The 18565-nt window shown below is 40.4% G+C and overlaps 1 protein-coding gene across 3 annotated transcripts in view; it reads left to right on the top strand.

Moving 5' to 3' along the window:
• The window catches only part of IL13RA1 (interleukin 13 receptor subunit alpha 1), a 78638-nt gene that overhangs the window by 34716 nt on the left and 25357 nt on the right, over nt 1-18565 (top strand). For all 3 annotated transcript variants that reach the window (XM_088834146.1, XM_088834147.1, XM_055437949.2), the window contains exons 7-10: nt 3079-3126; nt 3401-3533; nt 8871-8967; nt 12517-12601. In XM_088834146.1, coding sequence (XP_088690272.1) covers nt 3079-3126; nt 3401-3533; nt 8871-8967; nt 12517-12601 — 363 coding nt within the window. The remainder of the gene's footprint in view (nt 1-3078; nt 3127-3400; nt 3534-8870; nt 8968-12516; nt 12602-18565) is intronic.

Below are 18565 nucleotides of genomic sequence, written 5' to 3' on the forward strand. Positions count from 1 at the left end.
TGCCATGCTGCACTGCGCCTCAGTAAATTTGACTTATTTGAATTCCACATACAAGTGAGATCATATAGTATTTGTCTTTCTCTGTCTAACTTATTTCACTTAACATAGTGCCCTGAAGTTTCTTCCATATTGTCACAAATGGCAGGATTTCCTTGGGGTTGCTGAATCATATGATAGTTCTATTTTTAATTTTTTGAGAAACCTCCGTACTCTTCCAAAGTGACTGCACCGGTTTATATTCCCACCAACAGTGCATGAGGGTTTCCTTTTCTCTACACCCTTTCCAGCACTTGTTATCTCTTATCTTTTTGACAAAAGCCATTCTGTCATCGACAGTGTAAGATGATTGTGGTTTTGATGTATATTTTGCTAATGATTAGTGTATATTTTATACACTAGTGTATATTAGTGATATTAGTGTATAATAGTGTATATTAGTGATGTTGAATCTCTTTTCATGGACCTGTTGCCAAAAGTAGACTACTGAAATGAAGCAAGAGACTTTCATGTGTTAATTTTGAAATATCTGCGTTTTAGGAACTGGTTATTCTCTTTACATCATACAGCAAGTGACTTAAATTGTGTAGAGGAGAAATTTGCATTTTCTTTTCTTTTCTCTAACTCAGTCATTTAAAAACAATAATTTTGTTTAACTTTTTTATTTTTGGCTGTGCTGGGTCTTTGTTGCTGCATGGGCTTTCCTCTAGTTGCAGCAAACAGGGGCTACTCTTTCTTGTGGTGTGCAGGCTTCTCATTACTGTGGCTTCTCTTGTTGCAGAGCATGGGCTTTAGGGCACACGGGCTTTAATAGTTGTGGCACATAGGCTCAGTAGTTGCAGTTCCCAGGCTCTAGAGCACAGGCCCAATAGTTGTGGCTCATGGACTTAGTTGCACCCCAGCATGTGGGATCTTCTTGCACCAGGGATCGAACCTGTGTCTCCTGCATGACAGGCAGATTCTTTACCACTGAACCACCAGGCAAGTCCTAACTCAATCATTTTCTGATATATTATTGGGCTTCCCAGGTAGCGCTAATGGTAAAGAATCTGCCTCCCAATGCAGGAGACGCAGTTTCGATCCCTGGGTCAGGAAGATCCCCTGGAGAAAGAAATGACAATACACTCCAGTCCCATGGACAGAGGAGCCTGGTTGGCTACAGCCCATGGGGTCACAAAGAGTCGGACATGACTGAGTGTCTGAGCACATATTCTCAACAAGGGAGCATAATATTTTTTAACTATGTATTGCTATGTAGTATACTATAGAAAAATTGCAGAAGTCATTATGGACAGCTCAGTGATTCTTCACAAATAATTTGTCACTTATAAAACCAGATCCCCATAAGCTCAACTGTGACCCTCATAATCAGAGAAATGCAAATCAAAACCACAATGAGATACCATTTCACACCAGTCAGAATGGCTGCTATCCAAAAGTCTACATGCAATAAATGCTGGAGAGGGTGTGGAGAGAAAGGAACCCTCTTACACTGTTGGTGGGAATGCAAACTAGTACAGCCACTATGGAGAACAGTGTGGAGATTCCTCAAAAAACTGGAAATAGAACTGCCATATGATCCAGCAATCGCACTCCTGGGCATACACACCGAGGAAACCAGAATTGAAAGAGACACATGTCCTCCAATGTTCATTGCAGCACTGTTTATAATAGCCAGGACATGGAAGCAACCTAGATGTCCATCTGCAGACGAATGGATAAGAAAGCTTTGGTACATATACACAATGGAGTATTACTCAGCCATTAAAAAGAATGCATTTGAACCAGTTCTAATGAGGTGGATGAAACTAGAGCCTATTATACAGAGTGAAGTAAGCCAGAAAGAAAAACACCATTACAGTATACTAACGCATATATATGGAATTTAGAAAGATGCAAATGATAACCCTGTATACGAGACAGCAAAAGAGACACAGATGTATAGAACAGTCTTTGGGACTCTGTGGGAGAGGGTGAGGGTGGGATGATTTGGGAGAATGGCATTGAAACATGTATGTTATCATATGTGAAACAAATTATCAGTTCAGGGTTGATGCATGTTATAGGATGCTCGGGGCTGGTATGCGGGGATGACCCAGAGGGAGGATAAAGGGAGGAGGGAGGTGGGAGGGGGGTTCAGGAAGGGGAACTCATGTACACCCGGGGCGGATTCATGTCAATTAATGGCAAAACCAACCAATATAATATTGTAAAATAATTAGCCTCCAATAAAAATTTAAAAAAAGAAAAAAAAGAAAAATTGCAGAAGTCATTATGGACAGCTCAGTGATTCTTCACAAATGATTTGTCACTTACAAAACCAGATCCCCATAAGCTCAACTGTGACTGCTTTTGGTCACTACTTTCCCAAAGAGCAATTAGTATCTGGACTTCTAATCCCACTAGTGCCACCTGAGGAGCCCTGTATTGGGATATAGCCGATTAACAATGTTGTGACCGTTTTAGGTGCACAGCAGAGTGACTCAGCCATACATATACATGTATCCATTCTTCCCCAAACTCCCCTCCCATCCAGGCTGCCACATAACATTGAGCAGAGTTCCCTGTGCTGTGCAGTAGGTCCTTATTGGTTATCCTTTTTAAATATAACACTGTATACTCGTACATCCCAAACTTCCTAACTATCCCTTCCCCCGACCCTTCCCCCTGCTAACCATAAGTTCATCCTCTAAGTCTGTGAGTCTGTTTCTGTTTAATAAATAAATTCATTTGTATCATTTCTTTTTTTAATTTTTATTTTTAATTGAAGGATTATTACTTTACAATGTTGTATTGGTTTCTGCTGTACAAAAATGTGAATCAGCTATAAGTGTACATATATCCCTTCATTTCTTTTTAGATTCCACACAAAAGGGGTATCCTATGATATTTCCTTTCTCCGTCTGACTTACTTCACTCAGTATGACAATCCTAGCACAATTATTTTTTAAAAAACCTCCCTTTTTCCCACTATACCTGGTCTTCTGTTAATGGTATAAAAGAAAACTTGTTAAAATGGTTACATGATTAAAATGTGGTCTTTAATTTCTTTTGAATTTATGTATTTTTTATATTTTTGAGGTTGAAGAGGCCAAATGTCAGAATACAGAATTTGAAGGAAACCTAGAGGTCAGTAAATTCAACTTGAGCTATTTGGACTTAAACTCATATGGTAATTGGTGATGAGGCGTATCCTAACTTTGAACTGCTTTGAAGAAAACAAACTACTTTGTTCTGTGGATTATTGCCAATTTTCTTTTTCCGGAGTTAAAGTCAGATAATTTGCATTGCAATACAAAGTCTTCATCCTCTACAGAACTTGGCAGATAATTATATTTAGGATGCAGAAGCAGAGAAAGAGAATAAACTGGTAATATTCCTTGTGTTTTTATCTTTATCTAAGGGTACAATTTGTTTCATGGTTCCCGGTGTTCTTCCTGATACTTTGAACACAGTCAGAATAAGAGTCAAAACAAATAAGTTATGCTATGAGGATGACAAACTCTGGAGTAATTGGAGTCAAGCGATGAGTATAGGTAAGAGAATGGGATTTCATTAAAATTTAAACCATTTATGCATGGAAACTAAATTGAGGCAGAAAACATTATAGGAAAGGACTGTTCTTCATTCTTGACATCAGCCAGAGAACACTTACTTTTGAAATGTACTTTCTGTTTAATTATTATCAAATCACTGAGTTAATTTACATTATGCAGCTCTTTGAAAATTTGCCATCCAAATGATGTTATTCTCTCTTCTGTCCTGTTTCCATCTTTGTGAACAACCTGAACAAAACTATAGAAGGCAGGCATGATTAAATCTGCAGATTGTGCAGTATTAGAGGACTATCCTATGTGCTTGTAACAGAATCAAGAATATGACAATGACCTTGATGACATTTTATAGAAATAAACCTGTATCTGGGCTTCCCTGATAGCTCAGTTGGTAAAGAATCCACCTACAATGCAGGAGATCCTGGTTCGATTCCTGGGTTGGGAAGATCCACGGGAAAAGGGATAAGTTACCCACTCCAGTATTCTTGGGCCTCCCTTGTGGCTCAGCTGGTAAAGAATCTGCCTGCAATGTGGGAAACCTGGGTTCGATCCCTGGGTTGGGAAGATCCCCTGGAAAAGGGAAAGGCTATCCACTCTAGTATTCTGGCCTACAGAATTCCATGGACTGTATAGTCCTTGCGGTCGCAAAGAATTGGACATGACTGAGTGACTTTCAGACTTTCAGGTTTGAAAAAAAAACAGTTTCACTTATTAATTGAGAGGCTGTGCAAGCTATGTGCTAGAATCAAGTATAGGATTGGAAAGACATGTGCCTTATGGTTACGTGTATTGTGGGGTGGGGTCTAGAGTTTTATTAGATGGTAAGCTTAAAGTGACTCAACATCAGACCCTTAAATGTCCCCCAAAGGCATATATAGTCATAGGTAGCAGTGATAGTACAGCATCCAGAATAAGGGAATGCTGCAGCATGTGGCACAATGTCCTGGCCACATCAGAAGTGTGCAGTATTCCATCCTGGGCACCACATTGTAAGAGGTGCATTAGGAGACTTGAATTTTTCCTTGAAAGTGTAATCAGGATGTTGAAGAATGTTAAAATTTGGGGAGGCACAGTTAATGAAGTAAGCCTAGGGAGTCATGATTGCTGAATTCCAATATTTGAGGTAGTGTCAAGTAGAAGAGAGAATAGGCTGTCTTTTTTTTTTTGTGGCTCTATGGGGCAAAACAGGACCAACTTAAGAACTTCCCAACAGCTACCTAACAATAAGAGAAACAGGCTGTTGAAGTAATCAAGCCCTATTAATTGAGAGATTGAACAAGCTATATCCAGGCTACATTATATTATTGCATAAGAAATTAGTGTCTTAAAAAGTAGATATTCACTATCTCACAATTTTCATGGCTCAGGAATCTGGGCACAACTTAGCTAGGTACCTCTGGCTCAAGTTATCTCATAAGGTTCCAGTCAAGCTGTTGACTGGGACTGTGGTTCTATCTGAAGGCTTGACTGGGACTGGAGAATCCACTTTCAAGATCACTTATATGGTCATTGGAAATCCTCATTTTCACACTGGCTGCTGGATGGAAGCTTTAGAAGGTTTCATTTTGTGCCTCCAAAAGATAGTTCAAGTTGCAATTCCTTGTACCTATGAATATGACCTTATTTGGAAATAGAATTTTTACAGATGTAATGCAAAGAAATAGAGGAAAACAACAGAATAGGAAAAACAAAAGAGATCTCTTCAAGAAAATTAGAGATTCCAAGGGAACATTTCATGCAAAGATGGGCTCGATAAAGGACAGAAATGGTATGGACCTAACAGAAGCAGAAGATATTAAGAAGAGGTGGCAAGAATACACAGAAGAACTGTACAAAAAAGATCTTCATGACCAAGATAGTCACGATAACGTGATCACTGACCTAGAGCCAGACATCTTGGAATGTGAAGTCAAGTGGGCCTTAGAAAGCATCACTATGAACAAAGCTAGTGGAGGTGATGGAATTCCAGTTGAGCTATTTCAAATCTTGAAAGATGATGCTGTGAAAGTGCTGCACTCAATATGCCAGCAAATTTGGAAAACTCAGCAGTGGCCACAGGACTGGAAAAGGTCAGTCTTCATTCCAATCCCAAAGAAAGGCAATGCCAAAGAATGCTCAAACTACCGCACAATTGCACTCATCTCACACACTAGTAGAGTCATGCTCAAAATTCTCCAAGCCAGGCTTCAGCAATATGTGAACCGTGAACTTCCAGATGTTCAAGCAGGTTTTAGAAAAGGCAGAGGCACCAGAGATCAAATTGCCAACATCCGCTGGATCATGGAGAAAGCAAGAGAGTTCTAGAGAAACATCTATTTCTGCTTCATTGACTATGCCAAAGCCTTTGACTGTGTGGATCACAATAAACTGTGGAACATTCTGAAAGAGATGGGAATACCAGACCACCTGACCTGCCTCTTGAGAAACCTGTATGCAGGTCAGGAAGCAACAGTCAGAACTGTACATGGAACAACAGACTGGTTCCAGATAGGAAAAAGAGTACGTCAAGGCTGTATATTGTCACCTTGCTTATTTAACTTATATGCAGAGTACATCATGAGGAACGCTGGGCTGGAAGAAGCACAAGCTGGAATCAAGATTGCTGGGAGAAATATCAATAACCTCAGATATGCAGATGACACTACCCTTATGGCAGAAAGTGAAGAGGAACTCAAAAGCCTCTTGATGAAAGTGAAAGAGGAGAGTGAAAAGGTTGGCTTGAAGCTCAACATTCAGAAAACAAAGATCATGGCATGTGGTCCCATCACTTCATGGGAAATAGATGGAAAAACAGTGGAAACAGTGTCAGACTTTAGTTTTTTGGGCTCCATAATCACTGCAGATGCTGATTGCAGCCAGGAAATTAAAAGACGCTTGCTCCTTGGAAGGAAAGTTATGACCAACCTTGATAGTATATTAAAAAGCAGAGACATTACTTTGCCAACAAAGGTCCGTCTAGTCAAGGCAATGGTTTTTCCCGTGGGCATGTATGGATGTGAGAGTTGGACTGTGAAGAAAGCTGATCGCCGAAGAATTGATGCTTTTGAATTGTGGTGTTGGAGAAGACTCTTGAGAGTCCCTTGGACTGTGAGGAGATCCAACCAGTCCATTCTAAAGGAGATCAATCTTGGGTGTTCATTGGAAGGACTGATGCTAAAACTGAAACTGCAATACTTTGGCCACCTCATGCGATGAGTTGACTCACTGGAAAAGACTCTGATGCTGGGAAAGGTTGGGGGCAGGAGGAGAAGGGGATGACAGAGAATGAGATGGCTGGATGGCATCACCGACTCGATGGACATGAGTTTGAGTGAACTCCGGGAGTTGATGATGGACAGGGAGGCCTGGCGTGCTGTGATTCATGGGGTCGCGGAGAGTCGGACACAACTGAGCGACTGAACTGAACTGAACTGAACTGAATCAAGTTAAATAGAGGCCATTAGGGCTGAGTAAAGAGTGAAAAGTGAAAGTGTTAGTCGCTCAGTTGTATCTGACTCTTTGTGACCCCATAGACTGTAGCCCGCCAGGCTTCTCAGTCCATGGAATTCTCCAGGCAAGAATACTGGAGTGAATTGCCATTCCCTTCTTCAGAGGATCTTCCCGACCCAGGGATAAGACCCAAGTCTCCTGCCTTGCAGGCAGATTCTTCACTATCTGAGCCACCAGGGAAGCCCTTAAGGGCTGAGAGTAGGTCCTAAATCCAATGACTAGTATCCTTATCAGAAGAAGAGAGAATACACAGAAACAGAGAAGGCCATGTGAAGATGAAGCCAGAGATTGGAGTGATGCAGCTACAAGCCAAGGAATGCCAAGGATTCTTGAGAGCCACCAGAAACTAGGATTTTGGCCTTCTGGCCACCAGAACTATGAGAGAATATATTTCTATTGTTTTGAGTCAACCAGTGTATGGTGATTCTTTACAGCAGCTCTAGGAAACTAATATGGAGGTCTCTCTCAGTCCCTTGCCACTTGAACCTCCCAACAGGTCTACCTCATGACATGGCAGTTGGCTTCCCCAAGTGAGTGGTCCAAGCAAGAAAGAGCATATGAGAGAACACCCAATATGAGAACTGCAGCCCTTTATAACCTCGTCTCAGAAGGGACATTGCATCACTGTTGTGGTTCACACATTTAGTCTGCTGCTGCTGCTGCTAAGTCGTTTCAGTCATGGCCAATTCTGTGCAACCCCATAGACGGCAGCCCACCAGGCTGCCCTGTCCCAGGGATTCTCCAGGCAAGAACACTGGAGTGGGTTTCCATTTCCTTCTCCAATGCATGAAAGTGAAAAGTGAAAGTGAAGTCGCTCAGTCGTGTTCAAGTCTTAGCGGCAACCCCATGGACTGCAGCCTACCAGGCTCTTCCACCCATGAGATTTTCCAGGCAAGAGTACTGGAGTGGGTTGCCATTGCCTTCTCTGACACATTTAGTCTAGCCCACCCTAAAGGGGAGAGAATTACACAAGAGTGTGAATATCAGGAGGCAAGGATCATTTAGAGTCATCTTTGAGGCTGCCTAACACAATGCTAGGTCCTGATGATGCTTTCCAGATGTTCATGCCCTCATGGAAAAGATGAACATATAAATAGACATATGCCATTCTAAGTGTTAGGTGTAGCAAGGCAGTTAATGAAAGGATTTGGAATTGGACAGTGATGGGTTTTAGGCTTGACTCCATTACTTATTAAACCCTTTGGACAGGCCATTAAACCTTTCTCAGCCTTATACTTCTCATCTGTATAAATGGGAAATAATATTATCTATCTCTAGAACTTCCCTGGTGGCTCATCAGTAAAGAATCCACCTGCCAGTGCAGGAGATGTGAGTTTGATCCCTGGATTGGGAAGATTCCCTGGAGGAAGAAATAGCCACCCAGTCCAGTGTTCTTGCCTGGAGAATTCCTTGGGACAGAGGAGCCTGGTGGGCTGCAGTCCATGGGGTCACAGAAGAGTTGGACATGACTTAGCGACTAAAATAATGACAACAATAATGCTAAGTAACCAATAAAACAGTGTTAATGAGATGACATATTTTAAAAATATAACTTCTTTGTTAATAGTGTCTAAAACCAATTAAGATATCCTGGTTTCAGATAATCCTTAAGGTGCTTATTCATCCATGGAATTTTAGGCACCAGAGTAGGACAACCCCCCCCCCCCAACTATTAACAAAAGACGAGAGAATTGAAGAATTTAGGGGAATATGTTGATGTAGAGGGCAGAAATAGCTGTAATATCATTAGTCTAATATAACAAGATTGCTTAGTTTATTTCTCAAAGGGTTTTATTTCTCATGTCTTTCTGTTTGCTGTCCATTTTCCAGGTCAGAAGGCCAATCCGACATTTTACATAACCACATTACTCATCATTCCGGTCATCGTTGCAGCCGCAGTCATTGTCCTTCTGCTGTATCTGAAAAGGTAAGGCAGCTGCTCAGGCAGGCCTGACACTTTCTGCTAGCCTGGCTGCTATTCTTTGTGGGTGTGTTTGATGTCTGCCCAGTGTGTTGGCAGCATTTTGGCTATACCTGGCTTTTGGTAGGATGGCGTGACAAGTATTACGTGCCCATTTTCTGGTGAGGAAAGTGTTAGTCTTCCAAGGTGCCGCTCAGGCAGTGCTGTTTGTACATTTTTAGAATGTTGATAAGACTTAAGTTCACTCAGCTCTCTAAAACACCTAATTTGTCAACCGTTAGTTGCTAGCTCATAAGTTTTAGAAGTGGAGATCATTACCAATTAAATGGCTTGTCTAATGTGAGGGCAAAATGAGTTGCTATTTAATGCTATAGGATAAAGTATTTCAAGTTCTAAGACATGATACTCATTCTTGGAGAATTTTTTACTTTCTTGATTTCATCATAGGGACTTGTCTAGTGCTATTATTTGCTCTTTCAGGAAAATACCTAAAGTTGGAATAAGTTTACTAAAGTGGTTCTAGAATCAATATTTTATCATTATTTCAGTATTCTTTAAACATGCATGTGTTGAATGCCTATTTATGTGCCAGCTCAGTTCAGTTCCGTCGCTCAGTCATGTCTGACTCTTTGTGACCCCATGGACTGCAGCATGCCAGGCTTCCCTGTCCATCACCAACTCCCAGAGCTTGCTCAAACTCATGTCCATTGAGTTGGTGGTGCCATCCAACCATCTCATCCTCTGTTATCCTCTTCTCCTCCTGCCTTCCATCTTTCCCAACATCAGGGGCTTTTCAAATGAGTCAGTTCTTCACATCAGGTGGCCAAATTATTAGAGTTTCAGCTTCAGCATCAGTCCTTCCAATGAATATTCAGGACTGATTTCCTTTAGGATAGACTGGTTGGATCTCCTTGCATTCCAAGGGACTCTCAAGAGTCTTCTCCAGCAGCACAGTTCAAAAGCATCAGTTCTTCAGTGCTCAGCTTTCTTTATAGTCCAACTCTCATATTCATACATGACTACTGGAAAAACCATAGCTTTAACTAGATGGACCTTTGTTGGCATTATGTGCCAGGCACTGTTGTAATTGCTAGATTTGTGGTGCTGAACAGGATAAAATCCCTACCTATGGGTTCACATAGTGAGTAGTAAAGTTATGGAGCTGGGCTGGGGAGAAAGGCTAGGAAGTGATATGAGGCTAATCTTACATGGAATGCCAGGGAAGGCCTCTCTGAGAAAATGACATTTGAAGACAGACTTAAAGGAGTGAGCCAGTCAGATATTCAAAGAAAGAACATTCTAGGCCAAAAGAACAGCAAGTGCAAAGGTCCTGAAGCGGAAATGAGCTTAGTGTGTCTTGTTAGAGGAGAGCATACAAGGGGGGAGAACAGGAGGATATGAGGCAGGAGAGGCTGGTGAGACCAGATCATGTAGGCTGTGGCATGGAATTGAGATGTTATCATAAGCATGATGGGAAAATATTAGAGAGTTTTAAGCAGGAGAGGGATGTGATTGGATTGACTGTCATAAAGGATTGTTGTATTGCTGAGTGAAGACTTGACTTGGCAAGAGTAAAAGTAGGTAGACCAGTTAAGAAACATTGTAGTGTTTGGGTGGAAAGATGAGAGTAGTGTAGGCCAGGAGGTTTGCAATGAAGGTAGTAAGAAATATTCTGATGTGGGATGTATTTTGAAGATGAAATTAATAATAGCACTTGCTAATGGCTGCTTGTTTTTGGAGGTATAAGAGTAATTGAGGATTCAAGGGATAACTCTTAGATTTTTGGCTTCAGCAACTGAGTGAATATTGCAGCCTTTTACTGAGATGGGGAAGATTGGGAGGAGATCTGGCTTTAGGGAAAAGGTGAGGACTTCAGTTTTGAACATGATAAGTTTGAGATGCCTATTAAATATCCAGGTAGAGATGCTGAATCATTACCTGTATACATGAATCTGGAGTTTAAAGAAGAGGTTTGGGCCAGAGTTAGAAATTTGGGAGTCCTCAGCATATAAATAGATTTAAAGCCCTAAGACCAGAAGAGAGTGCTCATAAAGTGAGGGAGATAAAGAGGACAAAACACTGAACCCTGGGACACATCAATATTTAGAGACCTAGGAGATGAGGTAGGTCCACCAGAGGGTACTGTTGGATTGGCCAAAAAGGTCATTCAGGTTTTTCCACACCATCTTAGAAACCTGAATGAACTTTTGGGCCAATGTAATACTATCAGATGCAAAAACAGAATTCAGATAAAACAGTAATTCAAAAAGATACATGCATTGCTATGTTCATAACAGCACTATTTACAATAGCCAAGACATGGAGACAACCTAAATGTCCATTGACAGAGGAATGGATAAAGAAGATGTAGTATATTTATACAGTGGAATATTACTCAGCTATTAAACAATGAAATAATGCCATCTGCAGCAACACAACCCATTCCAGTGTTCTTGCCTGGAGAATCCCAGGGACGGGGAAGCCTGGTGGGCTTCCATCTGTGGGGTCGCACAGAGTCGGACACGACTGAAGTGACTTAGGAGCAGCAGCAGCAGCAGCAGCAGCAGCAACATTGATGCTATGGGAGATTATCACACTAAGTAAGTCAGAAAGAGAAAGACAAATGTCATGTGATATCACTTATATGTGGACTCTAAACTGTGACACAAAGGAACTTATTTGTGAAACAGAAACAGAATCACAGACATGGGGAATAGACTGATGGTTGCAAGGGGGAGGGGTGTGGGGAAGGGATGGATTGGGAATTTGGGGTTAGCCGATGCAAACAATTGTGTATAGAATGGACAAATAATAAGGTCCTACTGTATATCATAGGGTATAGCATATTCAGTATCCTGTGGTAAACCATAGTGGAAAAGAATATACGTTTATATGCATAACTAAATCACTTTGCTGTACAGAACTAATTAACACAACATTGTAAATCAACTATACTTCAATTAGAAAAATTGAAAAAAAATTAAAATAGAAGACAAATTAGAAAAAGAAAAGAAAAATTAAAGAGGAATGGCCCTGTTCTCAGAAGAATTTTTTAAAAAATTTATAAACAGCAGGCTCCCATCTGATCTGTGATAAGTAAAACACCATTATTATTTAAATGATAGGGTATAACACACACACACACACACACAGACCCACACACACAATTATAACTATGTGAGGTGATGGATATGTTAATTACCTTGATTGTGATGATCTTTTCACAATGTGCACCTACATAAAACTCACTTTGTACACCTCAGATTTATACAATTTTTGTTTGTCAAGTATACCTCAATAAAGCTGGAAAAAAAATTTAAATGATAGATTATAAGTGGTCTGCTACTGATGGGTCCTTTGCTTTACCCACACTTGATACTCTTGAGACATTGATTTCTCAGCCTGCTTTAGAAATTTCTTCACAACTGCATTATCACTAAAGATGACTTGTGTACCATGTCTTTTGTCTAAGCCCTCTTTTAATATGGCTGTATTTAAGAGGAACATTTCTATGGACTGGAAGATTTGATCAGAAATGTTCCTGTTTTCTTAAAGGCTCAAGATCATTATATTCCCTCCAATTCCTGATCCTGGCAAGATTTTTAAAGAAATGTTTGGAGACCAGAATGATGATACCCTGGTAAGTACTGACTCTATGGGGTGTAAAATTGATTTTTTGAGGGGAGGCTATGGGATTAAAAAAATTTTTTGGTAAAACATACATAACATAAAATTTACCATTTTAACTAGTTTTAAATATACAGGTCAATGACATTAAGTACATTTACAATGTTGTTGGACCATCTTCACTATTTCCAAAATATTATTATCATCCTAAACAGAACCTGTACCCATTAAACAGTAATTCTCCATTCCCCTCAAGCCCTGGTAACCTCTGTTCTGCTTTCTGTCTCTATGAAGTTGCCTAGTCTAGGTACCTCATATAAATAGAATCCTACAATATTTGGCCTTTTGTGTCTGACTTCTTTCACTTAGCATAACGTTTTCAAGGTTCATCCATGTTGTAGCATGGGTCAGAATTTCATTTCAAAATTGGTTATTTTAAAGTACATTTTGTCTAAAAGATTAAAAAGCTGATCTAAAATGTATCTCAGGCCAACATTTAAGAAATCCCCAGAATACTTCACCCAGCTTGTATCGCTGGGCTTCATTCTCTCTCTGGGGAAGAGAATGTATTTGATCCAAACATACAGGGGGAAGAGCCTCCTTTAAGAAACTAAACCGATAGGTAGGTCTTCTGACTTTTGGATAATCTTTCAAATTTGATTTGGGGAAATATAAACATAAGATAAACAGTCAAAGGGCTTTCCTCATGGCTCCATGATAAAGAATCTGCCTGCAATGCAGGAGACACAGGTGATGCGAGTTTGATCCCTAGGTCAGGACAATCCCCTGGAGGAGGAAATGGCAACCCACTCCATTATTCTTGCCTGGAGAATCCCATGGACAGAGGAGCCTGGGGAGCTATAGTCCTTGGGGTTTCAAAGAGTCACACATGACTGAGCTACTGAGTATACATGCATGCAAACAGTTGAAATAGATTTTATTCATGCTATTGCCTGGAAAGCTGGCCTCAGAAGACATGGAACTAGAGCAACCTCTCACCCTCTGAACTGTTAGAGTTAGGTGGCTACAGACATTCCTGCTGGAATTTGTGGCTGGGAAAGCTAAGACCTTGTGTGAACAAAAGAATTTGTGGTTTCTCTGATAAATACATTCACCCAAATAAGATAATAAAGACACTAAATAAAATAAATATCAATATTATTGTATATATCTTAAAGTAATCATTTCAGGCATAAGACACTTAATTCGGGGAAATAGTAGAGCATAGTAGATAATAGCCTGTGCTCTGGAGTCAGATTGTCTGGATTCGGATCTCTGCTGTGTCATGTACCATCTATTTGACCTTAGGTAACTTGCTTAACCTCCCTGTGTCTCAGTTTTCTCACTTGTAAAGTGAAGGTCATAATAGGTGGCACTAGCGGTAAAGAACCTGCCTTCCAGTGCAGGAGACATAAAAGACGTGGGTTCGATCCCTGGGTTGGAAAGATCCCCTGGAGGAGGGCATGGCTATCCACTCCAGTATTCTTGCATGGAGAATTCCGTGGACAGAGGAGCCTGTCAGGTTACAGTCCATGAAGTTGCGAAGAGTCGGACATGACTGAAGCAACTTGGCATGCATAATGTTGTTATGTAGATTAAATTAATACATAGAAACTCCTTAGTGTGCCTGTCTGTTACTTTATAGGTGCTTAGTAAATATTAGTGCTTGGGGCTTCCCAGGTGGCTCAGTGGTAAAAGAATCTGCTTGCAATGCAGGAGACCTGGCTTCGATCCCTGGGTCAGGAAGATCCCCTAGAGGAGGGCATGGCAACCATCTCCAAAATTCTTGCCAGGAAAATCCCATGGACAGAGGAGCCTGGCAGGCTAAAGTTCATGGGGTCGCAAGAGTCAGACATGACTCTTTTAACAACTAAACAACCACAACAAATGTTAGTGCTTAGTATTACTATTGATAATACTTCCCATTTCTCTTTAATGCCCAAACAGTTCTTGTAATAACGGGTGGTTCACAGTGGCAGTGATGCTACGTGGCTAGGGAAGGAAGGCACAGAGGCTTGCATGCTGTCAGAGGAGAAGTCATCTGGATCTTTTTCACCAAATGAGGGTCATTGACAGTGGTTAACTCTGCTATATAGGGCGCCACTAGGCAGGGAGATCCAGAAGTCAGGTGCCTGATGAAGGGCTCGTATATTGTGAATGAGGTGGCTGTGGCAACCAGTGGTTCTTCACCTTTGAGTCACTGTTGACTGGAATGCTTGTAAGTATATAGAATCCTGGGCCTTGCCTCGAGAAGTTCGAATTCACTGGGTCTGGGATGGTTCCCAGGAATCTGCATACTTAACAGGAGCCCAACAGTGATGCCTCTCCTGGCAAGATCATTCACAGACCACACTTTGAAAATCACTGTTACAGACATTTTCCTTAGGATTACCCCTGTGTCTTCATTTTGCCAGCTACTGTGATAGATGCTGGGGGCTAAGAATTGTGCAAGTATTCTAACAACACCTGTAACCAGTGACTGGCAGTCTCCCACATGTCCACTGTGTATTCAGTGCTCCATTCACACCCACCCTGTGGTGTTGGTGCTCTTAGTAGCATTTTGTAGATGAGAAATTGGAGCCTCAGTGAGGTTAGATAGCTTTACTGCAGTCACACAGCAAGTAAATAATAAGGTGGGATTTGACCAAGAACTTTCTGATTCTAGAGTTCTCTCTTTCTACCATGCCACAGGGCCATTTGTAAGACAGGATGTTTGTCAAGAGCCTCACAGTTTCCTTAGAGTTCTGCATGGTAGAAATACTGTATTTGGATAGAGGAGTTCCCAGAAATAGATTTGGAGTCACATTTTGGTTGGTCTCTATGAGAAGGTAGTAGGAATATCATTCTTTGTTTTCTTAACTTTTCATTGGCATGGCCAATGATGCTGATGCTGGGAAAGATTGAAGACAGGAGAAGGGGATGACAGAGGATGAGATGGTTGGATGTCATCACTGACTCGATGGACATGCTTCAGGAGTTAGTGATGGACAGGGAAACCTGGCATGCTGCAGTCCATGTGGTCGCAAAGAGTCAGACGCGACTGAGCGACAGAACTGACTGATTGGCCTGGCCAAAAAGTTTGTTCAGGTTTTTCTGTAAGATGGGATGGAAAACCCTAATGAACTTTTTGGCCAACCTAATAGTTGAAATTGGAGTAGAGTTGATTACAATGTTGTGTTAGTTTCAGGTGTACGGCACAGTGATTCAGTTATACATATACATGTATATATTCTTTTTCAAATTCTTTTCCCATTTAGATTGTTAGATAATATTGAGCAGAGTTCCCTGTGCTATATGGTAGGTCCTTGTTGGTTATCCATTTTAAATATATCAATAGCAGTGTGTACATGTCAATCCCAAATTCCCCAATCTATCCCTCTCCCCCACCCTCCCTGCCCCTGGTAGCCATAAATCTATTATGTAAGTTTGTGGTCTATTTCTGTTCTATAAATAAGTTCATTTGTATCATTTTTTTTAGATTTTGCATATAAACAATATCATACAATATTTGTCTTTGTCTGACTACTCCCAGACAATCTTTAGGTCCGTCTATGTTGCAAATGGCATTCTTTTTAATGGCCAAGTTGTACTCCACTGTATAAATATACCACATCTTCTTTATCCATTCCCCTGTCAATGGACATTTAGGTTGCTTCCATGTCTTAGCTACTGTAAACAGTGCTGCAGTGAACACTGGGATGCATATATCCTTTTGGACCATGGTTTTCTCCAGATATATGCCCAGTAGTGGGATTTCTGGATCATATGGTAGCTCTATTTTTAACTTCTTAAGGAATCTCCATACTGTTCTCCATAGTGGCAGTACCGATTTACATTCCCACCAATGGTGTAGGAGGGTTCCCTTGTCTCCACACCTATCATTCTGACAACAACCTGAAGGGAATGGATTAGAGAGAGGAAGTGCTAGCACAGTTGCAAACTGATAATCTAGTCCTGAATTTGTCCCACAAATGTTTTGTTTGGCCAGTGTGGTGTATTTAAAAGTTTTCAATTTGGGATCTTAAGCAGGGCATGGACTACCAATTCATCTCAGGCCCTACCATTCCCAACTCCCACTGTGGTTTCACACGTTGACCTAACATGTGAGACCCCTGAAAGGCATTTGAGTTTGCTACCACTCTTAGCAGAATGAAGACAGTCAAAGTGCCATGACACAAATTCCCAATGTCTGTGAAAACGTGTTTGGACTCACTGATATATACGAGACATACAACCTAAGATATATGAATTTCCAGCTTATTAAATTTCTAAAAAGTGATAATATCCAGTGTTAACAAATGGGTGGGACTGGCACTCTTCACACACCACTGGTGGGCCTGTAAAATGCCCTTCTTTCCAGTAAAATGTAACCAGAATCATCTTCGATCTTATAATTATTTCTTTAGGAATTTATTTTAGGAAAATAATCCAACAATGACATAAGGATGGGCAATGCAGAATTTGTTTCTAACACAAAAAATTAGAAGCCAAGGAAACATCAGCAATCAAGAATAAGTTTTTTAACAAGTTAGGTTTTCAAAGCATTTAGTGTCCTAACAAAATACTTAAGACATAAGTATAAAAAATGTATCATAAATGTGTAGTGTATTACAATCCTAATTTTTATAAAAATTCATCAATATATACATAGAATAATGAGTGGAAGGAAATAGGTCAAAATAATCTCTGGGCAGAAAGATTGTGGATAATTGGTATTATTTTGTCTCTCCCTCTATGTTTCTGAAATTTCTAAATTGCCTGTAATAAGCATGTATTACTTTTATAATAAAAAGAAACTCCCTACAAGTCATTAAGGGAAAAGAGAATATCATGGTCATCCAAGCCTGTGAGATAATGGGGATTTGAATTTAGGTGGTATCAGAGGAGATTGATGCAAGAGACATTATTAAAGGAAACTCATTACGGCTCAGTGACTCTGTGGGTGATAAAATGTGGTGAGAGTAAAAAATAATTTCAGGGTTTCAAGTCTTGGTGATAGAGTGAATGATGATAACATTGACAGCAAAATCAAATCAATTATCTTTCTCAGAGATGGGAAAATTGCTTTTTTTCAATTTGCTGTCTAGAGGATAATATGTTGTCCCGATGAGTCAGATAATTCTATAATTTAGTGAGGCGGATACACTGACAAGATGGACCACTAAAAGCATAAGATATTTTTGTTTGTGGTGGCTGCAGACCATTAAATAAAGTCAGTGTTTAAAACTAAAAGTATAATAAAAATGCCAGGCAGGGGAAAGGGTAATAGAACAAATTTCCGTGTTTGCTTTTTAACCGGATGACTAATCTGCTTTCTCTACGTGGCAATAATCCTCACAAATTGAACTGCATATGCTAGCAGAAAGACTGTCCTTTTACTTCTAGAACCATTGAATTATGGAATGAATAATTACGGAATGAACATTGCCCGAGAGGTCATCTAATGAGGTATATGTTTACATGTTTAGTTGCCTTTAATTATAAATTTTCAAAATTCTAGATTCTAGTCCAGCCCCTCACTTTTAAGATGGAGACACTGGGGGCCATGGAGAAATTTCTTAAGGACTATCACATAGACAGATAATTCCAGAACCTGCACTAAAAGTCACTGTAGCCCAAAGTAACCAGCTTCTAATCCCAAGAAATAATCCATGCCCTTTCTAAACACTTTCTTTTTCCATGCTGTACTATCCTAGTGGTACTTAAAATGTATTTAGGTGTGGCTACCAATAAATTAAATCTTCTGTATACTTTTCCTTAAGGATTCTAGTGTTTTGACAATGTTTTGTTTATCACTGTAGTAACATTTTGGCCAACAGCATTTTTTCCTGTTGCTTTGCTGTTTGCCCTTTCTTTGTGACTAATTGGGCCACTGGCCATATTTGGGGGGTGGGGGCTTTGCAGAGGGAATTGCTTTTCTTCTGCATCTGCATTTCTTCTTCATCCCTAAAATATTATCTATTCTTCCCCTGCTTCT

Source organism: Moschus berezovskii, chromosome X (assembly GCF_049115385.1).
Source record: "Moschus berezovskii isolate FMDL1 chromosome X, NW_MosBer_1.0, whole genome shotgun sequence".
In the NCBI taxonomy this organism is placed as follows: domain Eukaryota; kingdom Metazoa; phylum Chordata; class Mammalia; order Artiodactyla; family Moschidae; genus Moschus; species Moschus berezovskii.